Source organism: Nipponia nippon, unplaced genomic scaffold (assembly GCF_047370975.1).
Source record: "Nipponia nippon isolate SJK-2023a ecotype South Korea unplaced genomic scaffold, ASM4737097v1 scaffold_2, whole genome shotgun sequence".
Taxonomy (NCBI): Eukaryota; Metazoa; Chordata; class Aves; order Pelecaniformes; family Threskiornithidae; genus Nipponia; species Nipponia nippon.
The window spans coordinates 43,026-63,441 of NW_028262336.1; the positions used below are offsets into that span (position 1 = coordinate 43,026).

Sequence of the window (20,416 nt, forward strand, 5' to 3'; positions counted from 1 at the left end):
CTGGAGACAAGGAAGCCATTTTTTACAATGAGGGTGGTGAAACACTGGAACAGCTTGCCCAGAGAAGCGGGAGATGCCCCATCCCTGCAAACATTCAAGGTCAGGTTGGGCGGGGCTCTGACCAGCCTCATCTCATTAAAGATGTCCCTGCTCATTGCGGGGGAGGGTGGCGGTTGGACTAGACAACCTTTAAAGGTCCCTTCCAACCCAAACGATTCTATGATTCTGTGAGTCACAGCACACGGAAACTCTGAAGAGGAAGACAGGGTGAGGGAATCACAGGTCAGGGGCCTGTGACTTTCAGCTGCTCCCGGGTGAGAACTCTGTCTCCAGGTGAAAACAGGCTGAAGGGAAGGATGCCAGGCTACAGCTCAGGGCTTCTTCTGGACAAGGGCAGATGCCGAGAAGGAATTCAGCAAGTGCTTCCAGAGCAATGGGACACAAAGCTACCGTCTGATCCTCTTCCTATATTGCGCCTATCCCAATGACTCAGGCACCTATCACTCTCCTAAGAAATACCTCAGCGACTAAGCATCTGAGAGAGCCGGGCACAAACCTCTCGGTAGGCAAATGGCACTTGTTCCTTCATGCCCTGCTCTCCTTCTCTCCCTCCCTTTCCTCCAGTGTCCGATTTCTTTTACATTTCTCCCCGTTTCACCTACTCGCTGCTTTTTCTATCCTTTTCTTTCACTCAAATTCTCTATTTCCCTTCTCTTCTCTAGGAGACAGCTACACAGCCCATTGGCAACTTTGGCAGCCAACTTTTTCATGGACTCTCTGTTCCAGTGCCAGCTGGGGTTAGGAGAAGTGAAAACCAGAACCCAGGAACACCTCTGTCCTTTTGACTCTTCCAGGAAAACGAAGCAAGCCCAGCACGACCAGTTACCTGAGCAAAAAAGTTGCTGCAAAATGTTCCGAGATCCTGCTAGTTGAGAGGTGCTGAAAAGAGTAAATGTCTTCCGCAGAGTGACATTCCCTGCCTCTGTCCTCCATACCATAGCCTAGGGAAGTACCCAGAGAAACGGTGCACAAAGAAGGGGTGCCTGAAAGCCTTTACTTTTTGATATTTTTTGTATGTCCAGTCCCAAAACAGAAGAAGAAGATGAGGAGAAGCAGCAGGTCACGCAGAACAAGAGTGTCTCAGTTGGCAGACATGGTTTCTTCAATCCAGGAGACATAATTGCAAACCTTAGTGTAAACCCCGGGATAGCCTTTCTGCGCACATCCAATACCCCAGGACACAATGCCCTGGAGCTCCCCGTTGCAGACTACTGGGCCGCCGGAATCTCCCTGCGCACATAAAGGATACGGATATTCAGCAAATGGTGTCCGCCTAGGTGATGAGCCAGAGATCCCAGAGATCCCAGAACATTCCAGGGAGCTCCACTGGGCTTTTTCTACACGGAAGTTCTACAAAGGTCATTTCTGATTACCGCTCTACACCTGATGCTACTGTGCCTTACTTTAGCTCCAAGGGCACCGCAGCTAAGGATGAGTAAGCTGCCTGGTTCTGAGGGACGCAGGCCTTGGCAGACGCTTAGGATAGGTGTGTCTTAACCATTATTCTGCCAAATATTGCCACGGAGCTAGGCGCATGTAAAATGCAGAGCAATTGTCAGGTGTGTTCATTTTCCAGGCTGCCTGGATCTTGGCATGCTGGCTATTTCATTCTCCGTCAGTCCAAAACTAACATTTGTGCCCGAAGCTCTGAAGTCACCGTCATTACTACTGACTCTCTGGTGCAGCACTCCTCCGTCTTAAATAGCCTAAGGCGCAGGAGGTGGCATAGTCTGCTTGTGGAGAGTTAGGGCAGAGGTCTTCGCTGCCTCAAAAAAGGGACAATGACTAACTGAGTGGAAAAAACCTAGCCTCGCTCAATAAGCAACTCTCCCCCTAAGCCTCCACTGTTGCTCAAGAAAAGAGCTTTCGGACGTGCCAGTGCAGTGAATACCGCAGATTCTCTACTATGATGGCCTCTTCTACTAGCAACAGGCAGGAGAGAAACATATGGGAAAGGAGAGGCAGATGTTTTACCTGGCAGGAGTCTTTCCCTCCCTCCATGAATCCTACACATATCATGTTCTTGGTAATTTGCCCAGGGTAGGCTTCGGTGCACTCGCTTGAGGTGAGTACAGGAGCCTTCAGGCACTGCAAGGTATCTGGATACGGATCTACAAGAAAAGAGGGAGAGATGGTTGAGGACATCTCTGAGTTCGTTCCAGAGCCCGGAGAAGATCTTTCCTAGCAGAAACGTAATCCCTGAACATCCTCTTTTAGCAGGCGTCATTTTTCCTCTGAACGGTAATTGCAGCATGGATTCCTTTTCTTTAGACGGAACAGATTCTACCCATGGGTCCCCCGTTCTACACTGCAGCCACGTTAATTCTTCTGATACCAATCATCAGTTGGCAAGTGTGGAGCTAAGAGCTACTCTGATAGCACGTATGCTGGAGGAAACCTGAGCCTCGGGAAAACCATCCTCTCCTCTGGTGCAGGTTTAGTTGTCCTCAGCGGACTAGACACCAGCCACCATCCACACCTCTGACCGTCGATGGAAGAGAATGGATCTCTTAGATCCACAGTCACAGATTTTGATCTTGTTCTCAGAGCACTGACAACTCCATTGACATTAGTTACATCGCTAGTGCTCGACAATGCTACCAGCTGGGGCACAGCTGGTAGCGCCAGGCCACAAAATTTATGGCAGCGTGAACATCCTGGCGAGCGGCACATGGATGACTGAAGTGATTCCACGTTCGTGAGACAGAACAAGAGGAAGCACCTTATAAAGGCTTGCCTTTGAAGCAGCGGAATGGTTACCGTCCGCCAGAGACCGGTCACTCCAAAAGGCCTGTCCCACAGCGCTTCTCTCTGCTTTACCCTGTACTGTTTGGAGTTAATTGTGAGGTCTCAGAGTGTCTCCCGGGCCCTCGTGATGCTGTACGTTCCCACAGAGTACTCACTGACGCTGCTGAGTGTGTTGCCCCAGCCAGAGATTAGGCATGTGGTGCCTGGGGTCACACAGCTGGTAGGCAGAGGAATTGTTTGGACAGCTCGGTTGAGCCGGGCTGGTTTGGCAAGCTTGATGAGCATGATGTCATTGTCCAGTGTTCTGGAGCTGTAGCCAGGGTGGCGGATGACTTCAGCTGAATTAATCAACTGCTGTGACGACTCTGTGAGTGCCAGGTTATGCTTCCCGAGCTGCACTTGGATGCGACTGGAAAAGAGAAGGAATGGCACAGACTTTACTGCTACCGAGAGGTTATGAGGAACCTCCCTGTCACTGTATGCACTCGCTTCAACATCGCTATGGTAGTAGCTGTTTCCATGCAGGTTGTCTTTCTTGCCCTGCAATAAGCCCCACGGATCTACACTGACATCTTACCCACTCCCAGTGCAGGTGGTGGTGAATTTCTGCAGGCTTATTTTCTTGAGCTGGGACAAGCTGAATGGATAACAGTGCTTTCTAGAAACAGTCTGGAGAAAGGCAAGCTGCAATCACCCTGACCTCGCTCCTCTCCCTGTTCTCCAGTGACTAAGTTGTAGCGAGATTAATGCAATTTATAAGAAATCACAGCCCATAACTCCTTGCTAGATTATCACGCTGTCCTTTCAGACACTGCTCTGCATTCGCAGAAGCATTGGCACAAGTGGAAAACCCCTTATGATGCCTCAGCCCAGCTTCCTGAACGAGCCACCCATTCCTTGCTTGTGTCCTGTCAGAACGGAGCCACTTACGGATTTGGATCCCACAGCTCAGAATCCCTGCTAGAAGCAAACTGGAAGAAAGAAGTAGGTTACGGAAGAACATATGTTTTCCACTCACGACTTGTAGCAGTGAGCAGCTGACAGGACCCACTGGCTGTTGATGAGGGAGCCTCCACAGAAGTGATACCCAGAATTCAGGGACACCTGATAGGGGACAGAGTTCGCTGCACAGGTGTAGCCTCCCACAATCTTGTCGTCGTCATCATCAGCGTTGAGGGGGAAGGCAACTGGGAGATAAGAAGTGGCATATGTCAACACGTGGCATAAGGAATCTTGTGCCCCTCTGACCGACGGAAGCATCTCACTTGTGGCTCTCCTTCTATAAAAACTCACGGTAGCACTCGCCCATAGTCCAAAAATGTACAGCAGCTTTGGGACTTCCTGGGCCAGAGGTGTTATCTTTAGACTTCACAGCCCTTAAGGCTTTTTTTGAAGCTATGGACACATGTCAGTGTTCCTGGCTCAAGAGCTGCTATGAAGGCATTTTGTGACACAAGCAATTATGACCAGGCAGCAGTCAAAAGAAGTTGCAGTGCTCTGCCTTAGAACTTTTGCTAGTTGAAACTGGACTTCACTTTCCCCCAACAGACTACCTTGCAAATTTGCTCAGAAAACGAGCTTCCTTATAAAGTACACAAATAGAAGGAAGAAATGTACTCACCAGCCACACCAACAAAGGTGAGAAACAGTATGTATTTCATGATCTTGACACAGCCTCAAGCCCAGGCTGGGGGACTGGAAGCGTGAGCTGCTAGAAATACATTTCTTGAAATGGCCTTATCTCTAGTCCAAGGTTTTCTCCAGACAAAAAGTACACAGTGGAAAATTTGAAGATCCAAAAGTGGGCTTTACCAGCCACTGGTAGAAAGCACAAATAATGTATCGGTTAATCATAAACCTTTCCTAAGACAGCGAGGTATTTTACATTATTTCAGAGGGCAGCCTTCCATTTAAAAATACATTTGGGCTTTGCAAGATGTGTAGGTGTTTGCCTGTCTCGGTCTTGTACGCAGCACCTGTTGAGAGCAACCCTCAAACCCCTTGGAGATTCCTCTGTGCTCATGGTGTCATTCTTAAAAGTGCATATTTTTACCGGAAGCTGACTATTGGAGGTAACGGACTGTAAGATGCTTCTTGCAGCAGACGAATTTCAGTGTAACATCGATGTTTATGGATGTAATGCGTACGAACAAAAATCCTGTGAACACAAATAAAGAGATCTTCTCAAATCCTTCATCTGAAGGAGTGCTAACTTCTGTCATTATGCTGGGTTTGCTAGCGCTTAATGCGTTTGAGGAATAATCGTTTCCCAGGCAGCTTCCAACTTCATCATGTTAGCTCCTGCAAGACGTGGGATAACCTCAAGTGACTGTAAACAGAAGCCCTATGCTTTGAGATGCTGAAATGGCATGAGAGACTAAGCAGGAATAATCTTCCTCTTCTTTTTCTTGAGCATTTTTTGAGAGCCCTGGAGGACTGGCACACACCGTGGCACTGTCCAGATGGGAAGTCTCCTTCATGTTAAAGGACAAGTCCAAGACCAGGGACTCCTCCAAGGATTTATAATTTCTTTGCCCTAAACATGCCATTGGCATAGAGGCAGGCTGTCATCAGATACTTGAGAACAATATTTCTCCTGAGACAAAGCTCTAATAACCTATTAGGTAACACTTAGGCTATGAAGGACAGCTTCCTTTTCCTTCTGTTCACAAGCTTTAATATTTGTGTTGGTATCCACCCAAATTTCAGGAAAATCCAGTAATTCGGCGTCTGAATTGGGAAGCTTGACCGTACCTGCCTCTATCCTGTTACTTATCTTTTGTTTTCCCTTGTTACTTATTTAATCTACTCTGATCTTTTACTGATCGGTTATTCTTAAGAGCAGGAAAGGCATCCTATAGGGCTGGCTGGTAATCTCTTTGAAGAACAAGGTCTCTCTGAGACTCTCTGTGCTACTTGCTTAGATCAACAAGAGGACACTACTGACCTCTTCCCAGGCTACTGCCAGAGCTCACAGCAAAGCTCCTGGGTTGTAGCTCCTGTGGTTCTTGCGTTCCTAAGTCCTTGACGGCAGGCATCTAGTGAACGTACCTCACCCAGGTTCCTCCCATTCTCCGAACTGCCTCTCAGGGGTCCCTTCTAGAGGCTCCCGTGAATCCCAGAACTGCAGGGTGCGTGCCAGCAGGGCAGCTCATGGAGCAAACTGATCTCAAACGGAGGCAAATGAGGTGTTTGTGATGCACGACTCAGAGGTCATCCCACAGACAGACTGCTTCAGAACAGCCCTTCAGGCCTTTCAGTGAGAGCTGTGAAGGATGAACAGACTCCTTTGCATTCAGGTTGAAACTGGAACACCTCCTCCCGCCCCTCCTTCCTTTCTCTAAGATGACAAATCCCTACCTGAAATGTAAATACCCTCTTCTGCCCAATGCTGCTGAACATTCCACAGACCTATTGTAGGGGGTTTTTCAGGGTCTTGCAAAAAAATACACTCCGGGGGTACATCTCCAGCTGCAAACAGGTCTCTCATTTAATGCAGTGATGCAATTTAATGCAATGGCAGCTTGCATTTCTAGAAATCCATGTTCCTAGTTCAAGCATTTCAGTCAGCTGTATCATCACTGGACTCAGATCAAGTAAATACATTTGTCCAGGCTGATGCAAGATCCTGGGAAAGGGAAACCTGGCGAGACCGTGGGCTGATGGAGATAAAGCTTCCCAGGAGCATAAAGCAGAGGAGTTTCTGCGGCTAGTCCTCGTACATCTCACAGAGCTCGCTGGGGGAGGGACCGCTGATTCTCTCTTCCCAAGTCTCTCCTGCCTGGGAGGAGCTGGTTGAAAGACATCCCGTCTGACCTAGGAACATCAAGTCCCCAGTTGCTAGAGGCCAGGGGAGGGTGTGCGGAAGGGTTTTGCATCTTCTGCTCTTTGCATCTGTAGTCGACGGTCAGAGACAGGCTCCCGGTTTACCATGTTCCAGTGCAGCGGTCTCCAGAGTGGGGTGCATGCAGCCCTGGGGGTGCGCAAGACGATGCACTGGGGTGTGGGAAGAAAACATTAGAACTTCAGTACTATACGTATATAATTATCAGTCACTAAATACACCTGGACTGGGGGTGCATCCTCAAAAATGTTTTACCAATAGGCGTGCGTGATGCAAACTGCTTGGAGGCCACCGTTCTAGTGGTTTCAACAAATCCCTTTCGTGTTCTTTCTTACATTCTGCTATAACGTCAGCCTCCAACTCGGCAGAGCCCTCATGTTCTCTCCGATTTCTTCACTACCAGGGCTTCCTTCCCCTCTTGCTCACCCCTGGCTTCCCCCCAGCAAATTAAAATTCTGCTGGCACTCCCAACTGCATTGGCCATTTTCCATTTCCCAGCCCACGCAAATGTGCGCCGTGCGCTTCCCACCATGACCCAGCTGTTGCTTCCTGTTCCAAAGGTGCCACGGAAGTGAGGGTGCCCGTGTGAAGGCTGCGCGCTTTTCGTTTGTGAAGTTCTTTGGCAGCTTCTGCTTTTCTGTTCTCTTTCTGACTCCGGGTGCTAAAGACAAAGCCTCCTGCTTCAGCGTAGCACAGAGAGAACTCCGGAGGATATTTCAGGAGCTGCTGTGAAGGCTTCTCAAGTTTCACACTCTTTTGGCTCTTGCTAATTCCCCTGTAGCTCATTGGCTGCTGCTACACTTCAAGAGAAGGGATTCAGACCTGGTGCCGTGACACTCAGTCCTCTTTCTCTCAGTTGCTTTTCCTGGGGATGCCGGTGATGACAAGATTGTGGGAGGCTGCAATTGCCTCGAGCATTCCGTTCCCTACCAGTGTCCTTGAATGCCGGGTATCACTTCTGTGGCGGTTCGTTCATCAACAGCCAGTGGGTCCTCTCAGCTGCTCACTGCTAGAAATCATACGTAGGGATTGGGTCGTGTATCTGGATTCCGGTCAAACCTTGCAAAGCCACCCGATTTGCAATATGGTGCTTAGCAAAAGAAGAGAATCCAAGGTGGCGATGCATGGTGTACCTGACACCAAAGGCGAAACACTGCCTTGTGTCTCACTGCGTTACATGATCTTTCCAATAGTCCTGCAGTCTTGGCATCCTTTTCTGTGCATCCTAACATGCCTTTCTGTGCATACTTGCACGCCCACGTGGCTTACCGTTACTATTCCCTTCTTTTTCATTCCTCCAGACTTTCTCCATGGATCTTCCTTGTCCTGAATTTCGGGCATACCTCTGCAGAGAGAGCACAGATCAAGGATCATGCTCCTCTGCAATAGGAAATGTAACCTTCTTTCCCTAAGCATTGCTCGAGGTGTCTGAGGTGATCCATCTATGCTCGCACCATTGCCACGGTTGCCAGCGGGGGATCCGTCGGACAGGACGCCAACTAGCAAGACTCTCCAGACTCTGTCTTTCATAAAATCGGGAAGCTCCTAGAGCTCTGTGACACATACACTTTTCATTAGGCCAACGCTCCCTGACTCTCTTCCGAGGGTCTGCCAGGCCCCGTGTGGCACCAAGCTGTTCTACCCATGGTTAACTGCTGCTCTTCCCTGCTGGTAATTTTGCAGCCATACGCAAGTATGGCAGGATGGGAGAGCGCAACATTACGTGAAGGAAGACAGTGAACTAGTCAGGCGTGCCGCGTTAATCATTCACCATCCTAGATACGATTCAAGAAGCCTTGATACCGGCGTTGTGTTGATCAAGCTGGCCACCACCATGGACTGCAGTGCTGACATTCAACCCACAGCTCTGCCCAGCTCCTGTGCCAAGGAGGGTCCCGAGTGCCTTTTTCAAGGTGAGGAAACACACTGAGCAGTGGCTGTGAGTATCAGTGCATGTTGCAGGTACCTGGTCACACTTCTCCGGCTTCAGCGCCACGTTCATGACTTCCGTGTACATTTCACTCCTGCTTTGCAGCCTTTCCATGTTCTGCCTGTGAGTTCCCCAAACTGCCCTGCCAGTGTGCCTCAGTCAACAATGCCCTTCGCATTTGCTCATGCACGTCAAGGGTTGCCCTGCTTTGCTGGATGGCTCTCGCATATAGGTCTACAGGTCTTTCTGTTCGCTGACAGTGCTGAGTCCCAAGAGGAAACCTAATTTTCCCTGCTGCCCCGGCAGCCAGTTTCCCTCAGGTTCTCCGGTGACTGAGAGCTCCAGTTCTGAGTAACCAAAAGTGCCAGGAGGCTCACCCAGGCCAGATCACTAGCAACGCGATGTGTGTAGGATTCCTGGATGGTGGGAAAGACTCCTGCCAGGTAAGCACTGATGTCTGCACAGAGCCCTGGGTCACACACCGCAGGGTGCCTCAGGCTGCACAGTGTAAGAAGTCAGAGCTTGGCAGAGTGTGCGTAGGCTTCCTCCTCTCCAGGTTTTCTGTTGTGACACAGTACCCTTCCAGCAGAGTTTTGATAGAGAGCGGACTTCAGCCAAACTAGCAGGTCCAGCCACATCTGCTGGGCACTGACTGCAGTAACAGTGAACTGTTGGGGGTAGGGGAGGTCAGCAAAGAAGGGGTGCTGTCTTTCTCTGCTCCCATGCCTCTGCCAGGGTGTTTCCCACGACCCAGAGAGGGATAGTCAGGGCTGCCAAAGTCCTGCAAGACAGTTTGGAGAGGTACCCAAGCTCATCCCTTCATTTGCTGGAGCATAGAGGGCGTCCTGGGAGGAGCTCAGTCCTTTCTGAGCAGGATGGGAAGGGTCAGGTCAGGGCTGACCTGTCAAAGACGTCTGTTAGAAGGTGGCTTTATCGGACAGTGCTGCTGTGTTGTTCTTGTGCAGGCTGAGATGGGAAGCGAGGGTGGGGCTTTAATCATGGGAACATTGGCCCTAATGGTCCCTAGTTCTGGAAGGGGCTTGCTTGGGAAGCCAAATACCTAGCTTTCCTAGGCAACATAAAGACTCCTCAGAGCACCTCGTTCCAGATGGCTCCTCTTGCGTTCAGGGACGAGGATCTCCCAGAAAGGATGCTCAGGTAGAGATCCCCTCTGCCTGCCTTCCCCTATAGCTGGTTCCTGTGTTGCTTGGATAAATCTTTAAATCTGATCCAGAGAGCAACTTACGGTGATGCACATTCCCTTCTCCAGCCTTTGAGTGAAATTTCCCTGCGTCCTGGAAATTCTCCAGTTGCCTTGGTAGATTTTTTTTTTCCTGCCCTCCTCTTTCTTCCTTGTCCAACACCCAGAACCCGGGCATCTAGAGAGGAGTGTGGCCAAGGGAGGCTGTGGCGCCTAAGATCCAGCATCCGGTTTTGGTGGAGAAGGGACTGGGAAACAAGGAGAGGGAGGGGGAGAGGGAAGGAGAGAGGGAGAGGCTTTGGGGTGGTTGAGGTGGGTCATTGTAGCCCAGAGGGTCCAAGAAGATCCAGGATCAACTCAGGAGACACCAGAGCTCAGTTATTCCGAGTGACGGAGCAAGGGGCAGCAGGCAAAACTCAGATGCCAGGGGACAAGGCTGAAAACACTACAAAGAGCCCGCTCCAAGACTGGGACCTGCCAAGGGTCCCTTCCCACCTGCACCTCTGACCGCCCAGCTCTTCCCCAGTTTCAGAAGTGGGGTCCCCCACTCACTCCAGGTGCGATGCAGCTGGCTGAAACCAAGCGCAGGGGCAGATGGTCGTCCATATTCACAGACATCTGGGCTTCTCCATAGCCGTTCTTGGTGAGAGAAAGACATGTTCTTGCTCTGCGGCCATGGGACAGAGGGAATGAAGAATCAGGGGGCTTTTATTAGACCACTCTGTTGGAAATGGCATAGTCCTGCCCATGGATCCCGTGTTTGCAGGTAATATATCCGCGGATCCCGTGATCCCGGGAGTCACGTGTGCCTGGGTCCCTTCTCCATGAGGCCCGTGGCTCAGGTCCTGTGTCCCTAGGGTCCCCAGACCTCAAGTAGCGTGCCTTTCAGGTTTCCAGTTCCCTAGTCGCATGCCTTCAGTCCCCCTCCACCAGAAGCTCAGCCTCTGCACAGAATAGCTTCTCCAGGGGATTTTTTCTTTTTTTTCCAGAGAGGTGTGGAGGAGTCAGCTGTATTCTCCCAGCATTTTCTGGAGCATTCCCATTTAAGCTTTGCACCAAGCAGGTTAGCGTTTTGGAGCTGACTTGATCCAGCTATTGTGCATTCTTCCGCCACTGCTTGGCCACCTCTGGGCTGCGTTCTGTGTGTGGGGACACTGGCTAATATTAACCCAAGCAGAAACTCCGTTTCAACTTACGCTATGCTGTAGAATCCACCAGACCCTCCGGCGTTGCCGTCAAAGCTACTGACAGTCTGCTGGGGAAAGAGTATAGGCTTAGAGAAGGACAACTAAAATCTGCAGAAGGAGAACTGAAATCTGCAGCAGAGCTGCAGATTTGAGGCGGAGTGCAGACAACTCTCCCATTTAATGTACCGGGCGGTTTATTTGTCCCATAACTAAACCCCAGGAAAGCGAATGCATGGTTGGACCGGTGCAGTTAAGAGTTTGGCCACGAGGTAGCACCGGTAACTGCTGCAAGAGCAGGACTCTCTGCCGCCCTGTGTGCCTGTCACTCCCCTCACGTCCCCGACCCGCACCCAGCTCCTCCCAGGTGTGCGGAGGGGCTTCCAGCCCCGGCTCAGCAGGCATCCGGCACCTCACTGAGATGCTCCAAAAGCTGAGTCCCAGGCACAACGCCCGCCCCACCCCCGCCCCGCCAAACCGTTGTCCCTGGTCACCCATTAACCCCTAGGTTCCCAAAACCCTCTGCCGCCCTCGCCTGACATAAGCTCCCCCAGCCAAGAGGGGGATCTGTGCTCACCTGCCACCTCAACCCCATTGGTTAGTTAAAAAATAGCCCCCGACCCTTTCCCCAAAAGTGACTGTGGGAGGCTTTTCCTTCAGCTGGCTGCAAACCCCCTCCTCCTCAGGGAACCCGACATCCAGGCATGCCCTGCGCTAATTCCCCAAACCCACTGCCCTCCAAGGAAAAGCAGGTGGGTGTCTGGGCCGCTTGCCCTGGCTCTAATCTGCAGACACGCCTGCCTTCCCAGGAGTAGGCTGAGAAAGACAGCATCGAGGCAGTCCTTCCCACTCCCAGATCCACAAAATCCTCAGAGAAAAGAAGAAAAATAACCACTTCACTGCAGCATGAGGTAAATAAGCTTGGCGGGCACTGGAGGCCAGGCCTCTCAGGCTCAATGGAAAGGAGGGGTGGATGCAACACATCTGAGGAGTCTTCATGTGCACGGCTGAAACAGCCATGGCTCAAACAGGGATGCATCCCTTTTATGCCACTGCCTCCCCATTTCTCATCCCCAAAAGACAAACTCAGGCCTCCGCCTCCTCCATGTGTAGCTCTCCACTCCCTTCAGCGTGGAGCCATGGGGCTCTGAGTTTGCGCAGAACCACAGATGGGAAACCAAGGCCCGTTGGTGAGCACAGAGACCAGAGCAACTCGGGAGGGGGGGGGGGTGGTGTGGTTGGGGGGGGAGGATGAGGAGGGCTGATGTGCAATTTCTACATTTGAATTTGTTGGGAACCTTGTGGGAGTCACAAGCTTGCAAGCCACAACGCCAGCTATCTGGGACACGGGCTTATCAAGATCACAAACCTCCAGGAGGAGGCAACCCAGGAATTCCCTGGAGTCACTCGCATTGGCTGTCTCTCCACCTGCCCTGTATTGGCAGGCAGTGGGGTCTGTGGCTTAAAGGGGTGAGGGAGGCAAGAGGAGCTACATTGTGAGTTGTCCCTGCCCACAGCAGCAGACATCCCAGGTGAGCCATGGGATGGCCCTGGTGACCAGGACGAGAAAGTCCCCGAGAGGTTTCAGAAGGGATTGTTGGGAAGCTCTGCTGTTTCCTAGCATCTGGCCTGGCCCACCCACTGCATCCCCTGCTGCTTGTCGCAAGACAAGAGGGCTGCCCTGACTTGCCTACTCTGCTTTAGCTCCAGTGGTGCTGAAGAGCAAAAGAGAGTGGAAGTCCCCAGGGGAAGCTGATGCTCGGCTATATTTTCACAGTCCACCAAGGTGAGCAGCTGAGATATCCTTCATGGAGTGTGAGGCATAGGCGCGGTCACGGGTGCTTCAGCTCATGCTGGAGCTGTGGGGAGAGGGAGATGCTGTCTGGCACGCAAGAGAACTGTGCAACACCACAGTCTCCACCTGTTGATCCAGCGTCTCCTGCTTAGCACCTGCGTACAGTTTTCCCCATGCCTTTCACTGGAAAGGGGTCACGGGTAGAGCAGGAGTCAATGAAATTGCACTGTACAGCTGCTTTCAAGACCCTAGTGGTCTCAGCGGCTGCATCCCAGCGGCACCCCCCACACCCCTCCGGAGGACAAGCTCAATCCTGCCAGAAAAGGAAACCGCTTTGGGCAGGTTGATTCACAGGGCAGAGGGGGCGATGACACAGATGCTCTCAGTCCCTGAGCGCTCCTTGAATTTGCCAGACAAAGTGTGCTCCTGAAGCAGAGCTGCCAGAAGCCCTTGCCCCAGAGGCAGCACCAGGCTGAGACACCCAAGGCTCTCCCCAGCTAGGCCCCAGGTCCCAGGGACGAACCATCTCTGGAGGAACGTGGGCTACTGCCTGTCAGCAAGGAAGGCGGAGGGAGAGGCCACCCTGGCTCCAATCCTCAGCACCCCTTCTCCCTCGGGCCTCCCCCTTTGGGCCACATGCGGTTCTTTCTTCCTTCCTTCCCATGCCAGCACATTGACTGTCCCTGGGCTCTTCCCAGGCATTTACCTTCCTCTCCTACCCCTCTCACCAGCTCTGCTGGGCCAGGGCTGGAGGGAGCCCTGCACGCACACACACACTCACACACACACACACACACACACACACACACACACACACACACACAGAGATGCATGCATGCGCACATACACACACGTGTGCGCACACGCACCACACACACACACACACACTGACCCCTCACGTAGCTCCCATCCCCGTCACAGTGATCACTGCACCAGCCTGTGGCACCTCCAGTACTCAAGCATGTGTGTGACCAGCTTGGCTGGAGTGGGCAAAGGCTCAGGACGTGGAGCAGCTCCTGTCCCTGCAGTCCCTCTCTGGAGGAAAGAGAGCTGGGGAAAGCAGCCAGTGAAGGGAGTCCTGGCCTGCTTTTTTCCTACCCGTCCTGGTCCCAGGATGAGAGGGGTTATGGGTAGGGAGAGTGTCTGGCAGCTGAGACCCCCATCGCACTCTTTCCTTTGTGATGTTCAGCAACATTCCCAGCTCTGCTGCAGAGAGTAAGAGAGACTAACTGCCGTGGGATTCACAGTTCCCTGCAGGAGAGAAGCTGGAAGCTGCAGGCACTGTTTTGCTCTTCAGAGAAAGGGATGGGGCAAGTGCTTCACTGCAAAGCCCGTGAGAGTCCTCAGCAGGCAGAACGCTTGCGCTGGTATGGTGTCTTTCCTGGTCCTGCCTCTCACTGACCTTAACTGCTGTGCTCACAGTACTGCAGAGAGAAAGAGAGCCCTCACCCAGCCAGGGGAGAAAAAGAAAAAAAAAAAAAAAAAAAGAACCAGCCATGGCCGCGGGAGCAAAGGAAAATACATGGGGAAATGCAAGGGACCTATCTGTGTCCTTCATACCTCATTCCTCCAGCTCTCAAGGACTTCAGAAGGAGAAGGGCAACTCTCAGCATTCCTCTGCCTTGCGCACACTCAGACTCCCATGCAACCTCAGCATAGTTCTGTCCATGCAACCTCCTTCTCCCCTCCGCACTGCCCCCCCCCACACACACCTCTGCAGGGCTTATACTTTCATGTGCTTGTGTGCGTCATTCCCCGGTGTTCTCAGCCAGGCAATCCTTTCTCACATTTCACGTCCTGCCCAACCCCAATGTGTCTCATCCTCACTCAGTGCTTCCTCTTCACATATCTCTGGGCAGCTACGACAGGCAGGTCCCTGAAAGGACAGGGGCTTTTCCCCCATGGTTCCCTGCTTGTTCTTTGTGGCCATGCTGGCTCCTATGGGTAAGTGAACTCAACTCGCCCCTGAGCACCTACAGCGATTCCACTGCTGCTGTCCCAGCCGCGTACCCCATTGCTGGCAGCGCTCTCTTCCCCAAAGCTTCCTGTGCTGAGGATGGGCAATCAATGAGGTGGGCAGGAATCCCTGAAGCTCCACCAATGGCTGTCTGGTTTTTCTCCTGTGCACAACTCCCAAATGCTTCCTTTGGTGGACACAAACTGCCCAGGAATGTTTCTTGTCTATGGGAGAGAGAGTGGAAACGCACCTGATGATCTGAAGAGCTGTCCCACCCCTCCCGCTGCTCCCTAGCCTGTCCTGCTCCTTCTCACCCTCTTCTCTACCAACCCACGGTGCCTAGTTCACCATTTCCCATTTTTTCCTCCTCCTCAACCTTCCTCCTTTTCCCTTCCAGCGTTGGCTCTCGACCAGTCCCCAGACACAGTCATACAACAAGGCCAGTCTGTGAATCTGAGCTGCTCCAAGAAGAAATCCTCCAACACAGCTATGGACTGGTACAAGCTGCCTTTGGGGAAGGACTCCAGACTGAGCCCAGTGGCTTCTGCATTCATAGGTGGTAAAGCAAATGTTGAGGAGGATTTCCGAAGCCATTTCAAGAGCAGCGAGATACAAGGAGACGGGATGACCCTCTTGATAGAGCATGCCTTTCTCAATGACTCCGGCATGTATTACTGTGCTGAGAGTGAAACACAGTGGCTAGGCTGCTGAGGGAGCTGAGCGCAAACCTCCCCCTGCACAGAAGGGGCCTGCTTTCCTCCTTGCCGGTGCTGTGCAAGGCAGGATGACCCCTTTCCTCTCAGTACCTCCTCTGCTTCCTAGCCTTCCCTTCCTCCGCTTCTCAGACTCTCTGAGTTTATTTGTCCTGCCTTCTCTCCTTGCCACCCCACTCCTCCTTGCCTCCCTCTTCGTTCCACTCTCATTTACACTGTATTCACTTCCGTCAACCCTCCTTCCCCTCTCTGCCTCCCTTTCTCTCCCCACCTTCTTCCTGCTGTCTCTCTTCCACCTGCACTCCACAGACTTCCTCTCATTTAACTCCAGCCAACCCTGCTCATCATTCTCGCTGTCAAAGAGAAAGGATGTTCACGTGAGAAGTTCTTGGGGCACCTTTTACATAAAGGCAAGGCCAGGCAGGTGGCATAATAGCCGCTGCCAAGTGGGAGCTGCCCACAAGCTCCCCTGTTACAACGACCTGTCTGAGGTTATCCTGTGGCCAAGGGATATGTGCAGCACAGCACAGGCCTGAGGGACGCATGGCACATGCAGCACAGCACAGCACAGGCTACTCGGCTTAACTGTTGTGTGGATCCCTAACTCCTCCAGGCACAGTGGTCTCTGCGTCAGGATCACTACCTTCCACGTCTTCAGCCACATACAGGTTACCTTTCCCAAAGATACTGTATCAATTACAGATTATGTCAGCCAGCTGTGCGGCTAACAGAAAGTTTCCTGGCAGGTTAGAGTGTTACCTCCCTCCTAACACGCACCAGTGCGCGGCACAGGCTGGCATGTGGCATGGCCTGGTTTCAGCTGGGATCGAGTTAGCTTTCTTCCTAGGAGCTGGTACGGTGCTGTGTTTTGGATTTTGGAGGAGAATGATGTTGGTAACACACTGATGCTTTAGTTGTTGCTAAGTAGTGCTTACACTGGTCAAGGACTTTTCATCTTCCCATGCTCTGCCAGGTGCACAAGAAGCGGGGAGGGAGCATAGCCAGCACAGCTGAGGCAGACTGGCTAAAGGGCTATTCCATCCCATATGACATGAACCACCACGGTGGGTGGTGAGCAATTGTAGGGTGTAGCGCTTGCTTTCTATATCATTATTGTAGCACTATTTTTATTATTACTACTACTACTAGTAGCACTAGTAGTCGTGGTTTAACCCCAGCCAGCAACTAAGCACCACACAGCCGCTGACTCACTTCCCTCTCCCCAGTGGGATGGGGGAGAGAACTGGAAGGGTAAAAGTGAGAACACTCATGGGCTGAGATAAGAACAGTTTAATACCTGAAGTAAAATAAAATAGCAGAGTAGTAATAGTAATAAAAATAATGCAAGTGATCCATGAGGCAATTGCTCACCAGCCGCCGACTGATGTCCAGCCCGTCCCCAAGCAAAGCCCCCACCCCCACCCCGCCCCGGCCAATTCCCCCCCAGCTCCTCTACTGAGCATGATGTCATATGGGATGGAAAAGCCCTTTAGCCAGTCTGCCTCAGCTGTGCTGGCTATGCTCCCTCCCCGCTTCTTGTGCACCGGGCAGAGCATGGGAAGATGAAAAGTCCTTGACCAGTGTAAGCACTACTTAGCAACAACTAAAGCATCAGTGTGTTACCAACATCATTCTCCTCCAAAATCCAAAACACAGCACTGTGCCAGCTACTAGGAAGAAAATTAACTCTATCCCAGCTGAAAGCAGGACACCAATGCAGAGCCAAAGGCAGCCTTTTCTCTCCTTGAGATCTCCCTTTGGAGAAAGAGAACAGTTAGAGAACATGAAGATGACAGGTCAGCAGTCTTCCCCATAGCTGGGCAACATGAGGATCAGCACTGCAATAAGCGGAGAAGATTCCACATTGCAGCTTGCAGGGCTGGGAGTCTGTGAGCATGAGGGTGTCTAGAGAGGAAACTCAGCTGAGGGGCGCACACACACACACACTCACACACACACACACACACACACACACACACACACACACACACTCCCACACACACACACACACTCCCACACAGGAGGAAGTCAGTGGAGCAGGGTACATGCACCTCATGCCTGCATGCAGGTGCCATTCCCCACTGTTCCCAGCCAGTCAACTGCCTTCTCACATTTCAGGCACTCTCTCACTGCCCTGCCCACCCGCCAAGAGATGTGTCTCTTCCTCTCTCAACCGTTCCTCTTCACACATCTCTGTGCCTGTGCTGCCACCACAGGCAGGTTGCTGGAAGGAGGTGGCCATTCTCCATGGTTCTCCACTGGTTCCTTGTAGCCATCCTGGCCCCCGTGGGTAAGTGAGCTTCCCTTCCCCTTCAGCAGCTGCACTGGAGCCACTGCTGCTGCCTCAGCTGTGTGCCCAGTTGCTGGCAGTGCCCCATTCCCCAAGGCAGATTCTAGGGGGAGGATGGGCAATAAACAGGTGAGCTTTTCCTCAACCTCTTAACGCAGAAGACTCTACAGAGCTACAAATCTGGTTTTTCTGTCCCATTTTAATACGTCAGTTGAGAGTACTGGAGTCATTATATTTCAAAACAGACTTATTAGTGTCTTTGAAGCTGGTTTGTGGGGTTTTTTTCTCTCCTATGTGTCTCTCTCAGAGAAACGGGACACTGTCCCATAGCTTGCTGACATCCTTATGCCACCTCATCCCCTGTCACACTTCAAGGATGTGTTTTCGTGTCCCCTTCAATGCGTTTCACTTCTCACATCTCTTCCCTTCTCTTTCCAGGCCAGGCCCTTCAGCAATCGCCAGACACAGTTGTCCGAGTGGGAGACCCTGTGACTCTGCACTGTTCCCAAACAGGGAATGCATTCCCAGCCATGTACTGGTACAAGTTGCCCACGGGGAAGGGTGCCACTCTGCAGCTGGTTGTATACTCACCGGAAGGTGGCAAGGCAGAGATTGAGAAGGAATTCAGCAACCACTTCCAGAGTAATGGGACTAAGGGCTCCCGCTTATCTGTGGCGACAGATCACGCTCTACTCAACGACTCAGGCACATATTTCTGTGCTGAGCAAGACCCACAGTGACTCAAAAGCTGGAGCAGCACAGCCCAAAGCTTTCCATGCAAACAGGGATCTGTCCCCAGCACAGACACAGCCCTGTAGTTGACACTACCCCATTTTCCCCTCTTGCCCCCCAGCTCTGTCTACTTAAGGAAAGTGGTGGGATCCTCTGTCTGTCTTCTGCCTGACCACTAATTTCTTTCCTATTCTTTCCCATCTCTGAATCACCTTTTGACCCTCCTTTCTTCTTCTTCTCACTGCCTTCCCTCATTTCTCTGCCCCTCACTTTCCTCCTCTACTCGCTTTCTCTCTCTCCCCTTCCCCTTTCTTCTCTGTCCTCTCTCACACCTGTCCCCCTCCTCTTTCCTACAGCCTCTGCCATTTCGTCTCCTTTCAGCCTGTTACGCCAGCTCATGGGTAAGCAGGATGTGGACCAGTTCACACAGCCCTTCTCCACCAGCTGGAAAGCCAAGGTTGCCGAGAGTACAGGTGCCTCACTGGTAACCTGGGTCTCAGCACCAGAGCGCCAGCAGGACCATGCCACCGAGCACTTCTGTGTGCGCGCTGGTTCCTTGTCTGCACCAGTCGCCAGGGAATGGGCACGCTGCTGTGCATCAGGCTCTCCGAGTCGTGCCACTGCCCTGTGACCCAAACACCGAGGTCTGCGATGTAGGTCAAGTCTCAAAGGTACGCAGGGACGGAGCACGGTCCTGTAGGTGAGGAGCCACAAGGTGCTCTGTGGCAACAACCCACCATACCTTTGGCTCTGCTAGGCAGAATGGAGGTGTCAGGGCCAGGAGGGGCATCATTCTCCCACCCTGCTCCACACGGGGGAGGCCACAGCGGTGGACTGGAGCCAACTCATGTCCCCAGGACAAGGGAGATGTCTGGGAGCGGGCTCTTGGAGACGGTGAGCACTGGAGCACAGGGCAGGTGGGGAGAGGCTGAGGGTTGTGGGTTTGTCCGGCCAGAAGACGAGAAGGCAGGGGAGCATTACCTGCAGCCTCTCATTCCCCGGAGGGAGCTGAGGACGCGTTAGAGACAGACTCTTCTTGGAGGTGCCCAGGAAAGGACTGAAAGGTGATGGGCACAAGCTGGGACGGGGAAATTCTGCTGAGGCAGAGGGACAAACCCTTTACCAGAGGAGCGAGGCAGCCCTGGGACAGGGCCTGGTCTTCAAAGGAGTGGTTTGCATCTGGGGAAACTTTCCAGACTGCCCTGGTCCAGGCCCGGGGAGACCTGCTCCAGTTCTAGAGCCAGCCCTTACCTGAGCGGAGGGCAGACTGGAAACCCTTGGATCCCGCCCTCGCCAAGTACCTCTGTGAGCCTTTGGTGCATTCCCCAGGGCAGTACAGCTTTCAAGAAGACTGGGGGAATGTTGGGGTGAGAGGGTCTTTGTCTTACTCACCGAGACTGCTGGTTCTCCACTGCAGTCCTGCCAAGACAGACAAAGGTGTGTTAACCCTGTCTGGTGACGGGAAGAAGGGGATAGAAAGTTACTCTCTGTGGAAGGAAGGTGCCCGCTCTCCCTTTTCCCTACGCAGACCATGTCATGGTTCAGGTGTTAGAGGTGAACACCTTTGCTGAAACCAGTTCTGGGGTTCTTAAAAACCCCCTGTGATTTCAAAGAGATTATCCTAGTGGGGTCCCATCACGCAGGATTCCAGTCTTAGATCAGGGCCCCAGGATTTGTCCAATGTGAGTGTACTGCAGAGAGAAAGAGAGCCCTCACCCAGCCAGGGGAGAAAAAGAAAAAAAAAAAAAAAAAAAGAACCAGCCATGGCCGGGGGAGCAAAGGAAAATACATGGGGAAATGCAAGGGACCTATCTGTGTCCTTCATACCTCATTCCTCCAGCTCTCAAGGACTTCAGAAGGAGAAGGGCAACTCTCAGCATTCCTCTGCCTTGCGCACACTCAGACTCCCATGCAACCTCAGCATAGTTCTGTCCATGCAACCTCCTTCTCCCCTCCGCACTG

The 20,416-nt window shown here is 52.3% G+C and overlaps 1 protein-coding gene and 1 pseudogene across 1 annotated transcript; one reads left to right on the forward strand and one right to left on the reverse strand.

Moving 5' to 3' along the window:
* Nucleotides 1–1,035: 1,035 nt before the first annotated feature.
* On the reverse strand, nt 1,036–4,909 carry LOC148055589 (trypsin I-P1-like). Its single transcript, XM_087757180.1, has 5 exons — nt 4,430–4,909; nt 3,827–3,995; nt 2,964–3,217; nt 2,035–2,171; nt 1,036–1,290 (listed from the first exon to the last, which is right to left on the reverse strand). Exons 1-5 carry the CDS (start codon nt 4,467–4,469, stop codon nt 1,141–1,143), a joined length of 750 nt encoding a protein of 249 aa, XP_087613306.1. The 5' UTR covers nt 4,470–4,909; the 3' UTR covers nt 1,036–1,140.
* Nucleotides 4,910–5,446: 537 nt separating this feature from the next.
* LOC148055590 (trypsin II-P29-like) lies at nt 5,447–9,419 on the forward strand (annotated as a pseudogene).
* Nucleotides 9,420–20,416: the final 10,997 nt, after the last annotated feature.

Coding starts and splice junctions, on each gene's coding strand:
- LOC148055589 (XM_087757180.1), bottom strand. CDS start 4,469: ATGAAATACATACTGTTTCTCACCTTTGTTGGTGTGGCTG. Junction 3,996..4,429: donor CACCTTTGTTGGTGTGGCTG/GTGAGTACATTT, acceptor CTTATCTCCCAG/TTGCCTTCCCCCTCAACGCT. Junction 3,218..3,826: donor GCTGCTCACTGCTACAAGTC/GTGAGTGGAAAA, acceptor TCTCTTTTCCAG/TCGCATCCAAGTGCAGCTCG.